The following is a 17,134-nucleotide window of genomic DNA, read 5'->3' as shown; positions in this document are numbered from 1 at the left end:
TGTGAATCCCGAAGGCTGGGACTACCCTCCATAGAGAAGGTGTCCTTGTTTTCCAGTGTACTCATTTTGCAGACCATGTTGTAGTGAGGAGGACATTGCAAGGAGATAAGGGTAGAAAGATACTGATGCCTCAGTGGCAAAGGGTGGTCTTAGCTTTTCACAGGAAACAAATCACTAGTCCTGCAATGAAAAGGTATCTGCAGCCTGGTGATTCTTCAGTTCCTGAAAAACCTGTGCATACATGCTGTATAGACTATTTCCAGGCCATACCTTCCGTGCTCAGCGTGATGTAGCTGTGCACCTTCTTCCTTCCACACATCCTGATGTACAGACAAAATCTCCTCAAAGGGTGAAGGGTAAATGAACAGGGGGGGAGCAGTTTAACTTCCTTAGTGTTTCTCTGTTCCTTTCCACAAACCCCGGGTGGGCGTGGAAAAGAGATCAGGCTGCACCCACATGAAAATGCCATTGTTCTTCAGCTGCCCTGCATTTTGCAGAGTGACAATCCCTACTTGGGCTCCCCTTCTGCCAGTGTGTCCCTGCTCTACCTCGAGATTTTGGAGCAAGGCAAAGCTCATAGGGCTTTAACTTGAAACAGCTTAGGTTCAGAAAAAAATAATAATTGAAGAGCTGCTGCATAATCATGCACTCATTTTAAGAAACCTGTGTGATAAAGGGCTGTGTTGTTAAACCAGGTGAAATGAGTTTGTTTCTGGTATAATGACTGAGGGCATATTCAGTGCTGATTCCTCTTATGTGTGTCATTGTAATCCAAGTCTGTGTTATGATTCAGACCAAACTGTCCAGTTTTCCAAAAACATTCCTGTCTGTCACATCTCTAGAATTGAATCTTCATCTGACCCTGATCTTGGGGGCTTGTTTAACCCCAAGAAAAGCAAGGACAAAAAATAAACATGGAGAAACTGGAACTAAGGAGGAGGTTTCCACAGAGTCTTGAGCTCTGAAAGGCTCTAGGTATCTGATGTTGGTCATTCATTTCCTCGTTGTGTGTATTTACCAATACATGAATGCAAATAATTTTCAGTATGAACCCTGATTGTTTATTTTTCCCCTTTTCAAGCAGGTGGTCTAGGAGAATCAGCAGTTACCGGAATAGTTGTGGGTGCCTTGCTTGGAGCAGGCTTGCTAATGGCTTTCTACTTTTTCAGGTTAGTCCGATTCATTTAAAGTACTCGATTCATTTAAAGTACTCATCATCCAAACCTCTCAGCTCCTGACAGCACACACTCGAAGGGAGATAGAGAGGTACCATAATAATGTGTTAACATTCCTGCAGACAGTGAACACACTTTGATTGTCCTTTTTTGTATATCCAAACGGTTTTATTGACTCAGGGCTTCATCTTGTAAACAGTTACATTTCAGAGTAACTTTACTCATGGAAGTAATTCCAGTGAGTTCCAGTTATTCACAGTTGCTTTAGTAAAGTGCCCTGGCCTTGAAAGCCTTCTTTGTTCAGTACTCCTTGCCAGTGCAATTGTTCAGGCTGTGAGCATGCAAGAGATTTATATCACTTGCCTGGTACCATGCTTAGTTATTGAGTGTTGAGTGAAATTGTACTGGAAGCTAGGAAGAGATTTTTGTTTCAGTATAAGAGAGCATTTTGATTTCAAAGCTGTGCATTTAATTTAGTAGGCTGCGGTCAGTGCAGGGTGATCAGTGTTTTATTCCTGATTAAATAAAATAATTCGTACACTGCTAGTCAGCAAATCTAAAGTCCTGAGAGCTGATCCTACACTGACAGAATAAATTAGTTATACATGTTCAGCATCTAATATATATACTATAATTTTTCCTCTTATGCTATGGAAGAGAAAAGGCAGATAGGAGAATAGAAATAACCTGCCTATAAGAATCAAAAAATTCTATCCAATAAAAATACGTCTTTAGTAAAAAATGTTAACAAATTGAAACAAACAAAAACTGCTTCAACTCGCCAGCACACTTTTAGGGTTTCAGAAGTTCCCAGAACCAGGTTTATTCATCAGGTGATTACAACTGTAATTCTGCAGGGTGATTTTATTCTTGCATGTGCTTGGTGCTTATATATGTTGTTTGACAAGATAAGTTAGCTGGGGCTTATTAAAGACAGTTTTTAAAAGAAAAACAAAATACAAGTCTATTTTTATATTGTGTGTCATAAGAGGTTCTTGCATCTCTTATACATTCTCAATCTCAAATGATAATTTTTAGGTGTGTTTTTTAGCATTGCTGATATTGGGAGGGAATTGGTACGTGAGGACAAGAATGAGGCAGAATACATATCCTGGGCTGGTATAAAAGTATGCAAAGCATCATTGTAGGAACGGGACTTAAACTCTTAGTCATCTGACACAAAGATTTGGATTGGAAATCCATGTGAGCAAAGGTGAGTGTCTGTAAAAGTAGATGTACACACCTGAGCTCAACACCTCATCTTATTTATTTATGGGAGAAATGATAATTTTTTGGTGCAGTTCATGTCATCCTTATGACTCACTCAGAGCAGGAACAGGGACAACCCTCTAATTCCACCAATAGAATAAACATATGAAACATAAAATACCAGGGTGTATGGGTCAGATTTTCAGAAAATGTAGGTCTAGCAGTTGTACGCCTGGAAGTAATTTGTACCTGCAGCTTCTGTACCTTTCAAATTGTCTATGTACCTTCTGATTACATCTCATTTGGATCTGTAATTACAACAAATGATTATGCAAACATAGTTTTGACTATGCATGCAAACTGTTAAAAGATCTGGGTAGTAGTTCTGATATGTAGCCTTGAAAGGATTTAAACTTAAATAGTTACATTTTTAAAATGCATACCTGTTGATTGTGTATGCATGACTACTCTGCATGCTCTGACCTGTGGGAGTATCTGACTTGAAAATATATAAATGAAGTAAAAAACATAGGTTTTTCAAGTTGTTTTGGAGCCTACTGTTAGAGCCACAAATGTCTAGGGAATCTTTTCAGAACCTGTAGGTTCCCACTTTCTAATGAGTCATGTTACCCAAATTAAAACCTTGGCTTTTTGAAAATAATTGTTCCACTGCTATCTATCTAGCTCAGACTCCTGCCACGTGCAAGTGGAGCAGAGCTTTCCTTGGCATATGAGCTTTATGTCATGCATCTTCTGGACAAGCAGTACTGTATGCACATGGGGCTGGACTAATGCCCTTCTGAAAAATTGGTCCTGAAACTGAGCAGAAGCATAAATGCATAAAATAAACATGTGATTTTGGGGGGAGATGGTACTAAGGGGGAAACTTAAAGGCAGTCAGAGGGCTTGTTTGACGTATAGAGTAACGTAACAGAATTCTTCAAAAGGCCCTAGAGGAAGACACACAGGAAAAACTGTGTCTGATGCATGAGCAATTGTATTTATTTCTTATCTATCCTCTACATCCCTCTTAATTCATCAAACTACCTCCTCTGACATTATAAACATAGTAGCTTTCTCAGAGGGAGATGGGAGGATTAGTTGGTTAATATATAGTTTCAGTGAGAAACACAACTGAATAGTCATATCTGTTGTTTGAACTCTGCAGAAAGTGCCCCCCCCCCCCCCCCCCCCATATACTGGAAAGAAATTTGGCTTTGATCAATATAAAGCAGTGATGTGACACAGTTCACATGAAACTTCACAAAAACTTCCTAATCACTTAGATCAGAAGTTTTCAAAGAAGAAAATGTCTGTGTCTTCGTGCTTTGAGACTGCCGTATAGAAATTAGCAGTCATTCTTGAGCCTGGGTAAAATGTTTTGAGGCAAACTACTTTAATCTTTGACCAGGGTTTCACATTCTGCCACATTTCATTTTTCACTGGCACCCAGCTGTCCCCTACAGGCATTCTTTATAAGTGAAGTCCTGTTATTCTGTAGCTGGAGAAGAATTTCTCACTCTGTTCCTCTCCTTTCATGCAGAAAGAAATACAGAATAACTATTGAGAGACGGACTCGACAGGAGGAGTGTAACATGGGGAAACATCGGCAGTTACGTGAAGACTCCATTAGGTCTCATTTTTCTGCTGCATAAAGAAGAAGAATAATTCCATTCTTCCTAGGGAAAAAAATAATTAGGGAAGAGGACACAACCAAAGACATCAGTGTAAAAAGAAGAGGCTCTTGAAGAACTCACTCTTTTAAGCAGTAATTTTGTCTTAATTTCTTTCAAAAGCTCAGGAATGATTTACTAATCACATTATGCCGCATGGCCTTTCATCTCATGAAAAAAGAAAATGATGCAGTTTGATGTTATAGGATGTACTTAATATATAAAGACAGTATTTCTTAAGGCATATATTAAGGACAGCAGATTTGGGCTTAGTTGATGGGGAATGCCTCATTCTGTTCCCTTCTTTTTTTAGCTCCTACCACCTCCTTCCTTAATTGCATCTCACCCATGGCTATCGAATATTATTTCACAGGCACATGTGCTGGTTGCTGTCAAAAGGAAAAAAGGGATTCATCTGGGGTATGATCTACATCACTGAATCATTGTCATTGATTAAAGGGGATACAAGATTGGCCATATGGAGTTTAGTTCTGGGAGGGAACTGGCACTTGGGTGTAATTAACTCCACTGGGGTGTAATTAACTTCACTGAGAAGTCAGGCAGGTGGAAACACACACAAACTATTATTTCCTTGTTTGTGTAGTATCACAGACAAAAGCACTGATTCTCTTAGGTGCTGGGAGTTAGAAAAAACTCCAGTGAAGGATGAAGAGTTTTAGTGTGGTGTGAAATAGTGAGAGAAAGAAAACAATCAGGCCTCTGGAGAGAGACTGGCTAATTCCTCAGTCTTGTATGTGTTTTATCATGCTCTTTTCTCTCCACTGCCATGACTTTTCAGAGAAGTAAATACAGTCCTTGTAGAGCCTGCTCCTGTTCCCAGTGAAGTCAATGGCAAAATCCCATTAACTTCAGTGAGCACAGGACTACATCCAAAATTGTAAATATGAAAGTGTTTGTATAGCTGAGGCAATTCAAAAAGGGGATCTTTTTTGTGTAAAAATGACATTCCATGCTACCATTTTATTTTTAGGATATTTTTTTATCTTGTATTTTTCTATTAAAGTATCTATTTTTGCTTTGGTAGGTTTAAAAGGGAGAGGATGTTTTGAAGACATATTTTTTATGATAGGAGTAACAGGCAGGGAAAGTCAACAGCTGTAGATACATTTTAGAACCAGTATTTAGGGGAGGAGAAGTGGCCCCACTTTCTTCTTCAGTCATGTGCAACATTCAAATACTTACTTAAACAATATAAATGCACATTGTCTATGTGATGATGGCCCTGATCCTGAGAATAATGTTCATTTCACATGTTAAATAGTTAGTCTCATTGTCTTAACGTGGGACTGTTCATGTGTATACAACTAAACACACAAAGAACTACCTTCAGGTTTCAGGATGGTAGAACACTACTCTAGGGCTGACTTTAATCCTGCTGCCATCAGTATCCCTAGGACTTTCGCCATTGGCTTTACTAGGACCAAAATTGAATCTATGATGAATTACCTATTGACAGGTTAGTTTATGCTAGACAAAGGAGAGCTCTGCGCTTTCTGGTCAGCAAATGGAAGTGAACAGTACATACTATAAATGTGGTGAAGACCCATAAAAATATTGTCTGTGGGAAAATCCAGCTATGACTGTGGTTCCAGTGTGTGAAATCTTTTAGTTTATCCTATTCAGATTTCATTAGCAGAACTTTCTGGTCTCAGCAGTCATAGTCAGACTTGAAAATTAATCTCAAAGCTGGCACTGAAGCCTGTGTTCTACAAAACTTTTAGGCTCTGAGAAGCCAGAGTGCCAATTCAGAGAAACCATTTGAGATTTGAGTAGCTGGATGTGAAGGAAGAGTGAAATCTGGCTCTGTCTTCTTTCTGCTGCCTTTTATTTGTTAATGGGGAAATACCCCATGGAATATTTCCTTGGAATTTTTTTTCTTATGTTTCACTTGTCTCTTAGCATATGCAAGGGTTTGTCACCTGCCCTTGTGAAATATTGTCCAATGTCCCAGGCAGCCAGAGGGCAGGGCTTCCTGGCTGACAGGGCAGCTCCAGTATAGGTGGTGGATGTGGACCAGGTAGATTTAGTGTCTTTAGGGCTGACTGTAATAGCTGTTGTTCACACAGTAGATTTCCATCATCCTGTTTCCCAGTCTGGGCTTGTATGACTTTTGCAAAGGTGCCTTAGCCAAAGTAACACTGCAGCCAGCGGACAGTTTTCTGAAGTAACCTCCTTATCCCATGGACGCCAGAGAAGAATGTAGGCTAGAGCAGCATTCATACTGCTGTGGAGTTGGGGAGAAAAAAAGACTTCCTGATTAGTTTTTGGATTTTTTTTTCGAGCATTTGAGTTTGTCTAGCCTCTGGGCATGATTAAGGTTTGTTTTTTTAAAAATAATTTCCAAGGGAATTTTGATCTACTTCTTGTTTTGCAAATATACCTTTCAGTGTTTTTACTTTCTTTGATCCATTTGACTACTTTGCCACAGAAAAAGGGAAGACTTTTAAATATGTAGAGAAAAGAGGGTACGATTTGAAGCATAAACTTCTTTCAAAATGATATTTATTATGACTTGACTTGCAGTGTAAACTAGTACTGAAACAGTCACTAATTAGAGAGCAAGACAGTAGTGTAGATCTGCATTTTTCCTGCGCCATGCAAGTCAGGTCAGTCCAGAAAATATGAGCCAGAGATCTGGCTGGGACAATAAATTTATTAAGACAGCTTTTTTATTGCATCATCTTACTATAACTAAACATATTTACAAAAACAGTATAGTGAAAAGTTACTTTTTAATTAGAAATACATAATTCTGATCTCCAGTGTTATGTAGGATTTATAATCATGATATCAAGAAGTGTTTTTATAAGATGTCTATTGGTGGGATGCTGATGGAGGCCTAGCCACAACTTGCATCCTAGGACCTCCCAAGAGAGGTGAACCTTTCTTGCACATTAGAACATTTTAGATCAGTGGGTTTTAATCTTTCTAAATTGGTGCACACCTACGTGTGCATTTTTTCCCATGGAAGTGTGGAGATCATATATGATATTTCACATAAGTAGACTCCTGTATAGCATAAAAAAACTTGCTCTTAGCTGCCTTTCACAGGCCTCTCACAAATAGTTCCCAGGTCTTCTGTGGACCGTCGATCAAAAACTGCCTTGAGTTTAGGTTATTAGTGGAGAGATTCTTCACCAGCTAATGCACTTTTCCTTTCTGGTTCATCTGCGTTAGCTCAATGCCACAATGTTTAAGCTTCAAACTCTGTAAGGGAATGTCTAATCAAAATAATAATAATTGATTCTCAAAAGAGTTTTCAAAACCTACATTTTTGGCTTCAACAAATTGCCCATATTACAAACATACCTCTGTGTTACAGAGCAGCACAAGAAGGGCCTTGACTCAGCTCAGCAGTTTAGAACACACATAAAATATGCTCAACTTCAGATTCTAAGTGTTTTGCTCACTTGGGACCGAAGGGTGTGATCCTGGTCATGTCTGAAACAAAGAGAATCTTGCCATGTGCTTGAATTGGGGTAAGGTTGGCCCCATAGGCCATATGTTTATTGCTAAATCTTACAGTTGTGCATATTAAATTTAAATTGAACTAGTGGCGTCATATTTTTGTTTGTCAAAACTTGACAAATTCTGCTAATTTAGCCTTTTTTTTAATTACCAAATATTGCTCATCTTAATAGCTGATTCACCTCAGAATCTTCTTCATTAGGATACTATGACTTTCACCATCTTATCTTCAATGCATACGTGTCCACTGCAAGTTGATAAAGGTGGAGCAAAACTTTCAATAGTACCTGTGATTTAGTATGCTGAAACCCACGATTTTAGTCAGATGCCTAGATGCTTTGACCTAGGCCACTGGTAGTTCTGGAGATTATTCTTCTGGATAGTTTATGTGTTCTCAGTTGTCTATGACTACCACCATCACTAGTCAATTACCAGTTCCTTCTTTGATGTGCTTCACTGAAGACCAAACCCAGCTGAGTGCTGAAGACATTCGTTCATTGCTAAAACTTTTGATTGAGAGTGCTGTGCACCTTGCAAGACTGTGGCCAGAATTCAGTTTATTAAAGAGTTAATATTCATTCACTTCTGAAAATAAATTTTATTGATCTATTTTCAGTTTGTTTTTAAGAAATGCTTTATTGCATTATTGAAAATATTCTGTTGGTTTTTAATGGAGAATTATTATGGTGTAGCTATTGCTTTGAAAACATTTGTGCTGGACAAGTTAAGTGTGCTCCTTGACAGCATGTTGTACTGGGAGGTTGATCTCTGATTCATGTTTTGGCCTGTAGATGTAATCACACTCTCATTAAGCTGATGAAAAAACCCTCTAATTGATTCAGTAGAAGTAAACTCAGGCCCTCAGTGAAGCATTTTCAGGCTTTATACTCGGCATCTTGAAGCAGTTCAGAGTGAATTTCTCAGCTTTGCAGTAGAACAGGCTGCATCAGCCTTAACTGACCTTGGCTCCAGTGTGATTTTCACCTCATGAATGCCATAATGCTCCTGGAAAGCCAAGAATAGACATCAAAGACAGGAAGCTAATAGTCCTGGTCATAAATTTCTTTGGCAATTCAGTCCACCTTTTCCGGAGCTCAAGACAGTTCCACATCCTTCGCTACCCTCCTCTGTGCTTTAGAGTAGCCATGTAGCTGTTCTGTTTCTTTAAATAAAACAGTTGAGGTTAGTTTTCCTCACTTTCTCCCAGGGTAGAGTGAACACTCTTGAATTCCCCATTTTTTTTCATTGTTTTTTCTCTAACTTCAGAAGTGCTTTGAAAAGAGACAGCCATTTTCCCTCATTTAGTCAGAAATGCTCCCTCTTCACTGAGAGGTGGCTTTTACATAATTTTAGCCATTGTTCATTGCCACTGTGTTGCTTAGCTGCCAGCACATCTCTTGTTGGCCCGTGGCCACACCAGCTGTTATCAGAGATCTAGGCCCAGAATTGTCTGATATTGCCTGACTTTCAACCAAGCAAAGTTGAAAAATCAGACTGACTAAAAACTTTCTGAAGTTTAATCTGAATTTTGCAGCTGGCATTCTTTCCTTTTAAAAACACCTAAGGCTGGCACCATAGATTGTGGTTGTAGAAGCAGTCTCATTAAAGCTAAAATGATTCCTGGGTGCCACTGGGCTCACAGAAAATGCACTAGTCCAAGCATGGTGAGATGATGTCAGGTGATGTCAGCCTTTTTTTTTTTTTTTTGTCCCCTAATTGTTGTTGCTATACAATTGACATCAAATCTAGTGGCCACTGTCCCCAAAGCAGGGCACATGGGAACAGAAATACAAGTTTGTAATGGTACATTGCCTTTTCTGTTGGTCAGCAACATGCCCTCGTAACTTGTCTCACAACAGTGAGTGATGAAGGGACAAATTTCATCAAAGTGCGTGTTTTGTAAAAGACAGTTTTAACCCTTTTTAGAAACAAATAAATACAAACTTACTTTTTGGAATATATTTTTAAGGACATGATGGAAAAGGTTTTGCCTTCAGATATGTTGTGTATGTCTCCTCCCCTTTCTTTCTTGCTGTTGAAAGCACAAGATTTGTGTGTATGTGAAACCTCTCAAGTGGAAGAATGGAAGTGTTTGCACTGTGCATATCCCTGTTTAGAGGCAGAAATGAATTCACATTGCTTGAGGCAATGTGCAGTATCCATTCTCATATACCTTTTAACATCTGAGCTCTGAGACTGATGGAAAATGATTGTTGAAATTGAAACAAATAGCTGTTTGTGAGAGACCTCAGACCTGGCTGTCTACAGGGGTCAGCAAGCTGTGCAGTAGACTCTGGTAGTGTCTTTTCTCTTCTAGAGAATGACAGGAAGCCTAAGCACTGCAGTTTGCCCCAGTGAAGCCTTGAGTCTGGCATGAAAGCAGCTCTCCCTTTATCTCGCCCGTAGAGGAAGAAAGGATAAAGGTTATTGTTGGTGTTTTTATGAGGTTATTGCTGGTTTCGATGAAGAAGGTAATGCTGCCATGGCTTTGAGGCTTTCTTGGACTAGTGTTTAAACATGTCCAGTGTATCATTACATAGACTGTTTTAATATGCTATTTACTTATTCCAGAATTTACCTTTAAGAATGACTCCTAACTGACATACACCCAATTTACAGCATATAAAACTAGCTTTCAAAAGGAGAGGCTTCAAGTTCATTCAAAATTTCTCACTAACCACTAAGTTAATATTCTACATCAAAGTCAAAATATTCTAAATAACCTGACACGTTAAAGTATGTCTGTTAAGCTATAGTACTTAAGATATCTTTTGTGGATTCATTAGGTAATACATCTTTGAAAGGTTAAAATCCACTCGGTGTGAACTGTTGCTTGGTGTTTGTCATGTGAATGTTTTTAGAGGACACTTGAGCAAGCAAAGAAAATGTACCAAAAAGGGTATTTAAAAAAAAATCTTGTTTTAATGGTTTCTTTTGTAATCTCAGCTGGTATGCACAGGGAACACACAATTCTCCCCGACAAACTATGAACAGAGGTTTTGCTAGTGTTACACAAAACCATCAGCAGACCTAATGAGCATAGCTGTGTGGTTTCATAGTTGGTGATGATCTGGACTTCTTTTTCTCTTGGGAATAAAAAAAAAGGAACGAGCCTCCACTGAAAAGCCAATATCACAGTTACTAATCAGTGGTCATTTATATTGGTGCCATGTGAGATGATAAATGTTTCCTCCCATATTTAGTATCTCCCTGATGTAGCTTTGTGGCAGGTGTTGTGATGACTTCTGCAGTATAGGATACAAGGGATGAAAAGATCTCTTTGGAATATAGGGAAAATACCTGTGCAGTTGGGTTAGGGAGAGAGAAGAGGGAAGGTGCTTGGGGGTTGATTATACTTCCATGATGATACTGTTGACTCTATGGAGGATGCAATCAAGCTCTTCCTGCACAGTATGCTGTCTTTGTTTAATATCTCCTTTCAGAGAGACTCAGCAGAAAGCTTATTCACCTTTTAAATTTCACATAGCCCCCTTACCTAAAATTTAAACAGGATTTAGGTGGTACATAGGACCTGCTCAGGGTGTACCATGCCCTTAGGCTGGGTATTTACCTAGTAACAAAGTCATCTTTACTGTGATGGTCTAAAAGTACTGAGAAGACTTGAGTAGAGTGGCAGGATGAAGTCAGCGGGTAGAATTTGATGTTTCTTGTGCATAAAGTGTAATTATCACAAAACTAAGAGGACTCAGGATACACTGCGGATGTTAACTCTGTCCCCTTTTTTCGGTGATACTGTTCATTATTAATGTAAAAATACTGGACCACAGAGAAACCTAGTACCAGTCTAGTAGAAAACAAATGGAAAGCTGCACAGTATATTGTACTGATGTAAGTAGAACTATCTGCATATAATGTGATTTTATTTATTGTTGTTTTTGTGTAGAGAAGAGTGTGTATTCATGACTGTGGATATAACCTTTGTTTATTTGTGTAATGTATTGTATTTCTTTTACAGCTTGGTCATTTAAAATATCTACATTCATTGGTGTCCTTTGACTTTTTATTCTTGCATTTTCTTTCACACATTTTAAAAATACAAGAATATCACATAACCTAAATTGTAGCAAAATCTTTCCATTAAAGACATAGGAATATGTTACCACCTGTTTCTGTGGTGTCTTTTGTCACCTGTTTACTACATTTTTGGTCTGTTTCATTTAGAGGGTACTATCAGATGGTATGGAGTTAATAACAGGAGGGTTATTTTGGGTCTAAGGCACCATATAAACCCCTGATTGTAATGATGATTAGCAACTGATTAAATCAGGAATCAATCTAACCTTTTTGGGGGAAGAAAATTCCCCCTGGTATTTTAAGGTCTGGGAAAGTTTTCAATCAGTATAAACAAACTTTGGATATTTTTCTATTTATTGTGTCATCCAGAAATTCAATTAAACAGGAACCAAATTACTTAAATACACTGGAACCTTAACTATTAACCATTAATTTTTGTAGCCTTCGGAGAGGCAAACTTACACATTTTAATAAGCTACAAGTTCATTTGTTTGCAGCTGTCTTATCAAATTGGGGGAATTTAATTCAGTTTCTTTCCTGTGCTATTAAATATAGTCTTCAAATTACCCTGTTTTGTCTAGCCTTCTGCTTTCTGTATGCATGTGTCTGTTGTAGCCATGTTGCCAAATTTAAGATTTGTGCTTGAGAGCATGCCAGGCCTTTATAATCTAAAATAACTTGGAAGCAAGTATGAGTAAGAAGTATCTGATCACACTCATACCAAAACTACAAGTACCAAGAATTCACTGGAGAGTTGATAGAGAGATGGAAACATCCTCTGAGTGAACTGAACCTAAAATCTTTCTGCAGCCCAGGAAAGAAAAATACAGGCTTGGAGAGGCCCATTCAGTCAGGCAGGGGTTGAACTACTTTCCTAGCTGCAATGTCTTTCACTGATAAATCTCTAAAGATGTCATGAAATTTAATTAACTCAATACTGCCAAGCAGGAAATTAATATTACCAGTTTGTACAGCTGATTAAAGGTACAGAGAGATTAACTTTCCAAAATTGTAGAAGATATTCTCAATATATGTTAGAATTGAGAGGATTTTAAATCTGCCTCCTCAGAGTTACACTTCTAATTGTATGAACGTTGTACAGATAGAACTTACTATTTCTTCTGCTTTTTCTTGATGACTGTGTTTTTATGTCTTCATCCCATTGCAAACAGGAATTATCTGGAAGTATCCAGTAATTTTCCAGTATTTCTGTATAAATCATTTTAGTAAAAACAGTACAAGTAGTGTTTTGTGTTCTGGATAACTGCAGTAATCATTACAGGTGTTTTGTGATCTTCTCAAAAGTGCACATTTTACATGTCTCATCTCCAGTCTTCTCTAGCAATTTAAGATTCTATTCAGGATAAACTAAAGCTTAGTTTACTAATGTTTATTAATATTCTAACTTTGCTAGAACTGAGAACGGAAATGATACATGTTTTACTGCTGCTATATTGTAGGTATGCATCATCAAGGAAGGCAGGAGGAGAAACTTTTGACATCTTGCCTTCATTGACAGCAATAGAAAAAAATCTCATCAGCTTCAATAAAATAAAGTTTTCACTCAGGTTTGAGAATATGGCATGAGAGATTATTGGCTGAATTTGTGTTCAGTATATGACCTTCAGCTATTAGTCCATGTCTAACACTTCATTACCTTCACAGTGGCAGGACTTTCTTTGGCTGTCACTAGATTATTTTTTTTTTTCTTTTTTTAATAGGTTATCTGCCAAAATGAATGTTTGAGATATGTGTGATGAATTGTGTACATGTATACATACATCAATATTTATGAAACAGTTCATCCAAATGTGTTTGGTATCTTTTTGTCAGAAAGTATCAGCCAGTCTGACAGGTAAAAATCTCATTTGGTGAAATTACTTACAGCAATTGATCTTCAGTGGTAGCAACTTTTGGATATCATTCTAGATATCCTGTAACCTAACTGGACACATTTTTGTGGCTTTCTTAGGAAACTATTTCTTGAGGAACATTCATCACATTTCTGAAAAATTATGGTGGCATTTGAGCCAAATCTTGGTCTTGAACTTCAGCCAATGTTTTCTTGAGTTGAAAGAACACTGCCAATAAAAAGTAATTGTACAACTGACAGAACCTCTTTTGTTGCCTCATAGGAATAACCATAATTTACAGTCTGTAATGCCAAAAAGGGTCTCCCTGTGTACATATGCTACTCTTGGTAAATTTTCCTGAGTCATTTTAGGGTTGGTTTGATGGTCTTCAGTCCTCTGCCTCAGAAAAATAAAAAAAAAACTTATAAATTTCCCTTTCTATAAATAATTACTCTGTCCAGCTACTTGTTCTGGCAGTGCAGTGGTTTATTATCAATGCCTATTACTTCCTGACACTGCCATTCAATTTACATGACAAACCTCTGCTTTCAAATTTTAGATACATGTATATATCATTTAGAAACTAGCTGATGGCAAAAATTGTAACCATGGATTTATGTTTGTCCAGGACAGCAGACATAGGAAGCTCATGTCTATGGAAGCCTTATTCTTCTCCCACCTGTATTTCTACAGTTCCAAAGCAGACAATTTCCCCAGCCTACTTTATTCTTCATGCTCACTATGTGAACAAGCACCAAAGATCAACCACTACTGTGCTGTCTGTGAGCTTCACAACAGGCTAATAGCATGCTTAAGCCATACGAAACATATAGGAGAAGCGGTGCTTGTGCCTCTTCTTCCTATCTCTTGCCTAGTGTTAGAGTAGTAGTGGTATGACTGGGGGAAAACCAGTGTCCTGGATCTGGATCAGAAATAGAACTGCAGTTTTTCTGCCTCTTAAGAGAATAATATAAACATGAATGCGATTTGTGAACCAGTGACTTGTTGAACTCATTTACTGTTGTATTAAAAAATGCCTCAAGTAAAGGCATTTTAAAATAATTTCCCCATAATGCAAATACCTAGACCACTAGACTACAGCAGGCATTTCTCACTTCTTAATTCTCTTGCTGGAGCAGAAAATTTTTTTTATTGTTATTTAGCCTTCAAAGGGAAGGAGTGAGAAGACAGACAATACACTACCATAGGGGCCATTCTGACAGCAACAGGAATTTGTGGATTTAAATCCCTCTTCAAACAGACAAAAGATATGATCTGAGGCTTATTACAGCCCTGGTAACTAGTATTTATTAAAAAGGCAGTAGCAGGAGCAGTCCCTCTGAGTGTAATTTACGTGTCCTGGCCAAATTATATGCCTGAATCAAGCACCATACTGATGTCTCTGACATCTGAAGAAGGAGAAAGCTGCTCTCATGAAGGATTTCAGATAGTGAGAAAGTCCTGACAGCACTGTTTGTCATTGAACTTGCATACATGTGTAATATGCCCCTGCTAAAAATGATTGCCAGTAATGATTATGTTGAACTATTGTTTGGGCAGCCTTAAAGTGTGGAACATGCTGTGACTCCTCTGCGGTACTCGTCTCCATTTGCATGATGGAATGTCTAGAGGAAGAATTCACAGCCCCTGACCGAATCCTTTCTTGCAAAATATCTTCAGAACAAGGGAAGGGATCCCACTTGCTCCCATTGGATTACTGCAGTGTTTTATGGGATATCAGCTGAAATAACAGCTTAATACCTTTCTTTCTTAAGAAAAAAATATTCAAGAAGCACCTTTTGTGCTCAGGCATCAAAGGAATGGGTCCAATGAAAAGGGATTGATTAATTCCCTCAATTAGGTCAGAGAACAAAAAGAATGGCAACAGCCTGATGAGTACAGGAAATTAAACTGGGGGAATTAGGCTACTAGGTAATGACTAGAAAAAGGGATATTAGAGATTGAGAAGATCAGGGCTTTAGTCTCTGTTCTCAGAAGAGATTTACCAGAGCAGAGGACTGGCCAGTATCCAACATCTTACCCTCCTGGGATAGAGAGAAATGAGGCTTTCTACTGGGTCCTGGGCAGTTTTAGGGAAGAAATAACGGAGCCTGTCAGGAGGGCACCAAAAGGTTTAAAGAATATGGACTAGTCACTGCCTTTTTTCATGCCTTCTTAAACAGAAATAAACCTCAGAACCACCTAGGGTTCACCCAGCACTAGTTATAAATAGGAATAACAGAGTAAAGACATCAAACAAAGGAAAATGTAGGCTATGTATCAGGAAAAATTGCATAAGAGTGTGATCTATTAGCCCTCAGGCACCCCTCCCAAAGGGGGTGGAGGTGGAATTTCTGTTGCTCAAAGCACTAAAACCCCAAGCCCTTGAGAGTATGCTGCAGGAACAATCCCACACTGACTTTAGGGAGGATGAGGTGATTTAACTGGTGGTCATTTCCACCTCTAAATTCCTTTTATGTACATGCCAGGATGCCTTTAGTGACAAGCTGCAGTTCAATGCCAGAACTGAAAACAGCCTGGACACAGTGTGAGAGAGTGATTCAGAAGAAATAGACAGGAAAGGAGGTATAGAAAGAGGGGCGGGGGGGTGGGGGTTAATTTAACTGAGACAAGCCAAAGTCCATAAAAAATTTTCCAGTTCAGTTTGGGATAGGAACTGAGGCTGAAACAAAGAAAGAGTGGTTAAGTGATCCTGTCATTCTTTGAATATTTATAGATGCATGTCACATGTCAGTGGCAAATATGTTAAAGCCTCATTAACATTGCTTTCCCTAGGCACAGGCTGATAAATTAATATTAAGGGCTTCTGCCTCCAACACAGATACCACTGCTCTGTAAGCCCTCACCTGGGCCCAACCAGGGGAAATTCTTGCCCTGCTGCAGCTGAAACAAAAGTTTCCATCAACACCAGTACCAAACACTTAATTTCCTCCTCCTACAGCTCACCCTTCTCTGCCAAGGAAATAAAAATGAAGGAGAAATAACCTTTCCTAATCATGAACGTCTGCATAAGAGATCATGTTTTATTTCACCCCTTTACGTTGTCAGTCTTTCTATAGTCCCTCCTTTCACCACTTGTTTACACTTTGTCATTTTTTCTCTTTATTTCCTCCATCAGCCTCTACTCCCTCTACTCCATACCTAACCTTCCTTCCTTCTGCTTGATAGTTTTCCTAAGTGCTTGCTTTTTCCTTCTTTAAAGCTATTTTTAATATTGCTGTTGTATTGTTTTAAAGGGTCCACCTGAATTGTCCACACCTGGAGCAAAAAGTCTCAGCTAAGCTGGCAGCCTCAGGCAATGAATCTCTGGCTCAGGGTCCTTTCCCTTGGGTCCACCAGACTGTGCTGAGGAGTGCTACATTCTTCTCCTTTGTCACTGACTTGCTCTTAGAGTCATTTTACCCTGTTACTGCTGCAGGGACTGCTACTGAGGGAGAAAGTACTTTTCTCTAATGCTATAGGGCTCTGATTCTATTTCTGTCTCACAGCAGAAATGTAAATAACAAGCAAATGCATTCCTTCAGAGGACATTGCTCGTGTCACCTGTCCATTAGTGAATATCATACAGTGTTATGATTGGTTTTTACATGAAAGATAACACAGCTTCCCTTAGGACATTCTGAAGCCAGAAATAACTGTCTTCTCTGATTTCTGAGCCTAACCTCCCAAACTGGAAGAA

General features: G+C 38.6%; 1 protein-coding gene across 2 annotated transcripts in view; it reads left to right on the top strand.

The window, feature by feature from the left end:
• Positions 1-11,663, top strand: part of NPR3 (natriuretic peptide receptor 3) — a 52,156-nt gene extending 40,493 nt beyond the window's left edge. Inside the window, exons 7-8 of one of the 2 annotated variants that reach the window (XM_032992196.2) lie at positions 1,082-1,169; positions 3,928-11,663. In XM_032992196.2, coding sequence (XP_032848087.2) covers positions 1,082-1,169; positions 3,928-4,039 — 200 coding nt within the window. In that variant the 3' untranslated portion in view covers positions 4,040-11,663. The remainder of the gene's footprint in view (positions 1-1,081; positions 1,170-3,927) is intronic. The other variant, XM_042804816.1, reaches the window with a different exon arrangement.
• The last annotated feature ends 5,471 nt before the right edge of the window (positions 11,664-17,134 follow it).

The sequence above is a fragment of the Tyto alba genome, unplaced genomic scaffold, assembly GCF_018691265.1.
Source record: "Tyto alba isolate M040663 unplaced genomic scaffold, T.alba_DEE_v4.0 Super-Scaffold_42, whole genome shotgun sequence".
Taxonomy (NCBI): Eukaryota; Metazoa; Chordata; class Aves; order Strigiformes; family Tytonidae; genus Tyto; species Tyto alba.
The sequence above is the reverse complement of the archived record's forward strand: the minus strand, read 5'-3'. Positions and strand labels throughout refer to the sequence as shown.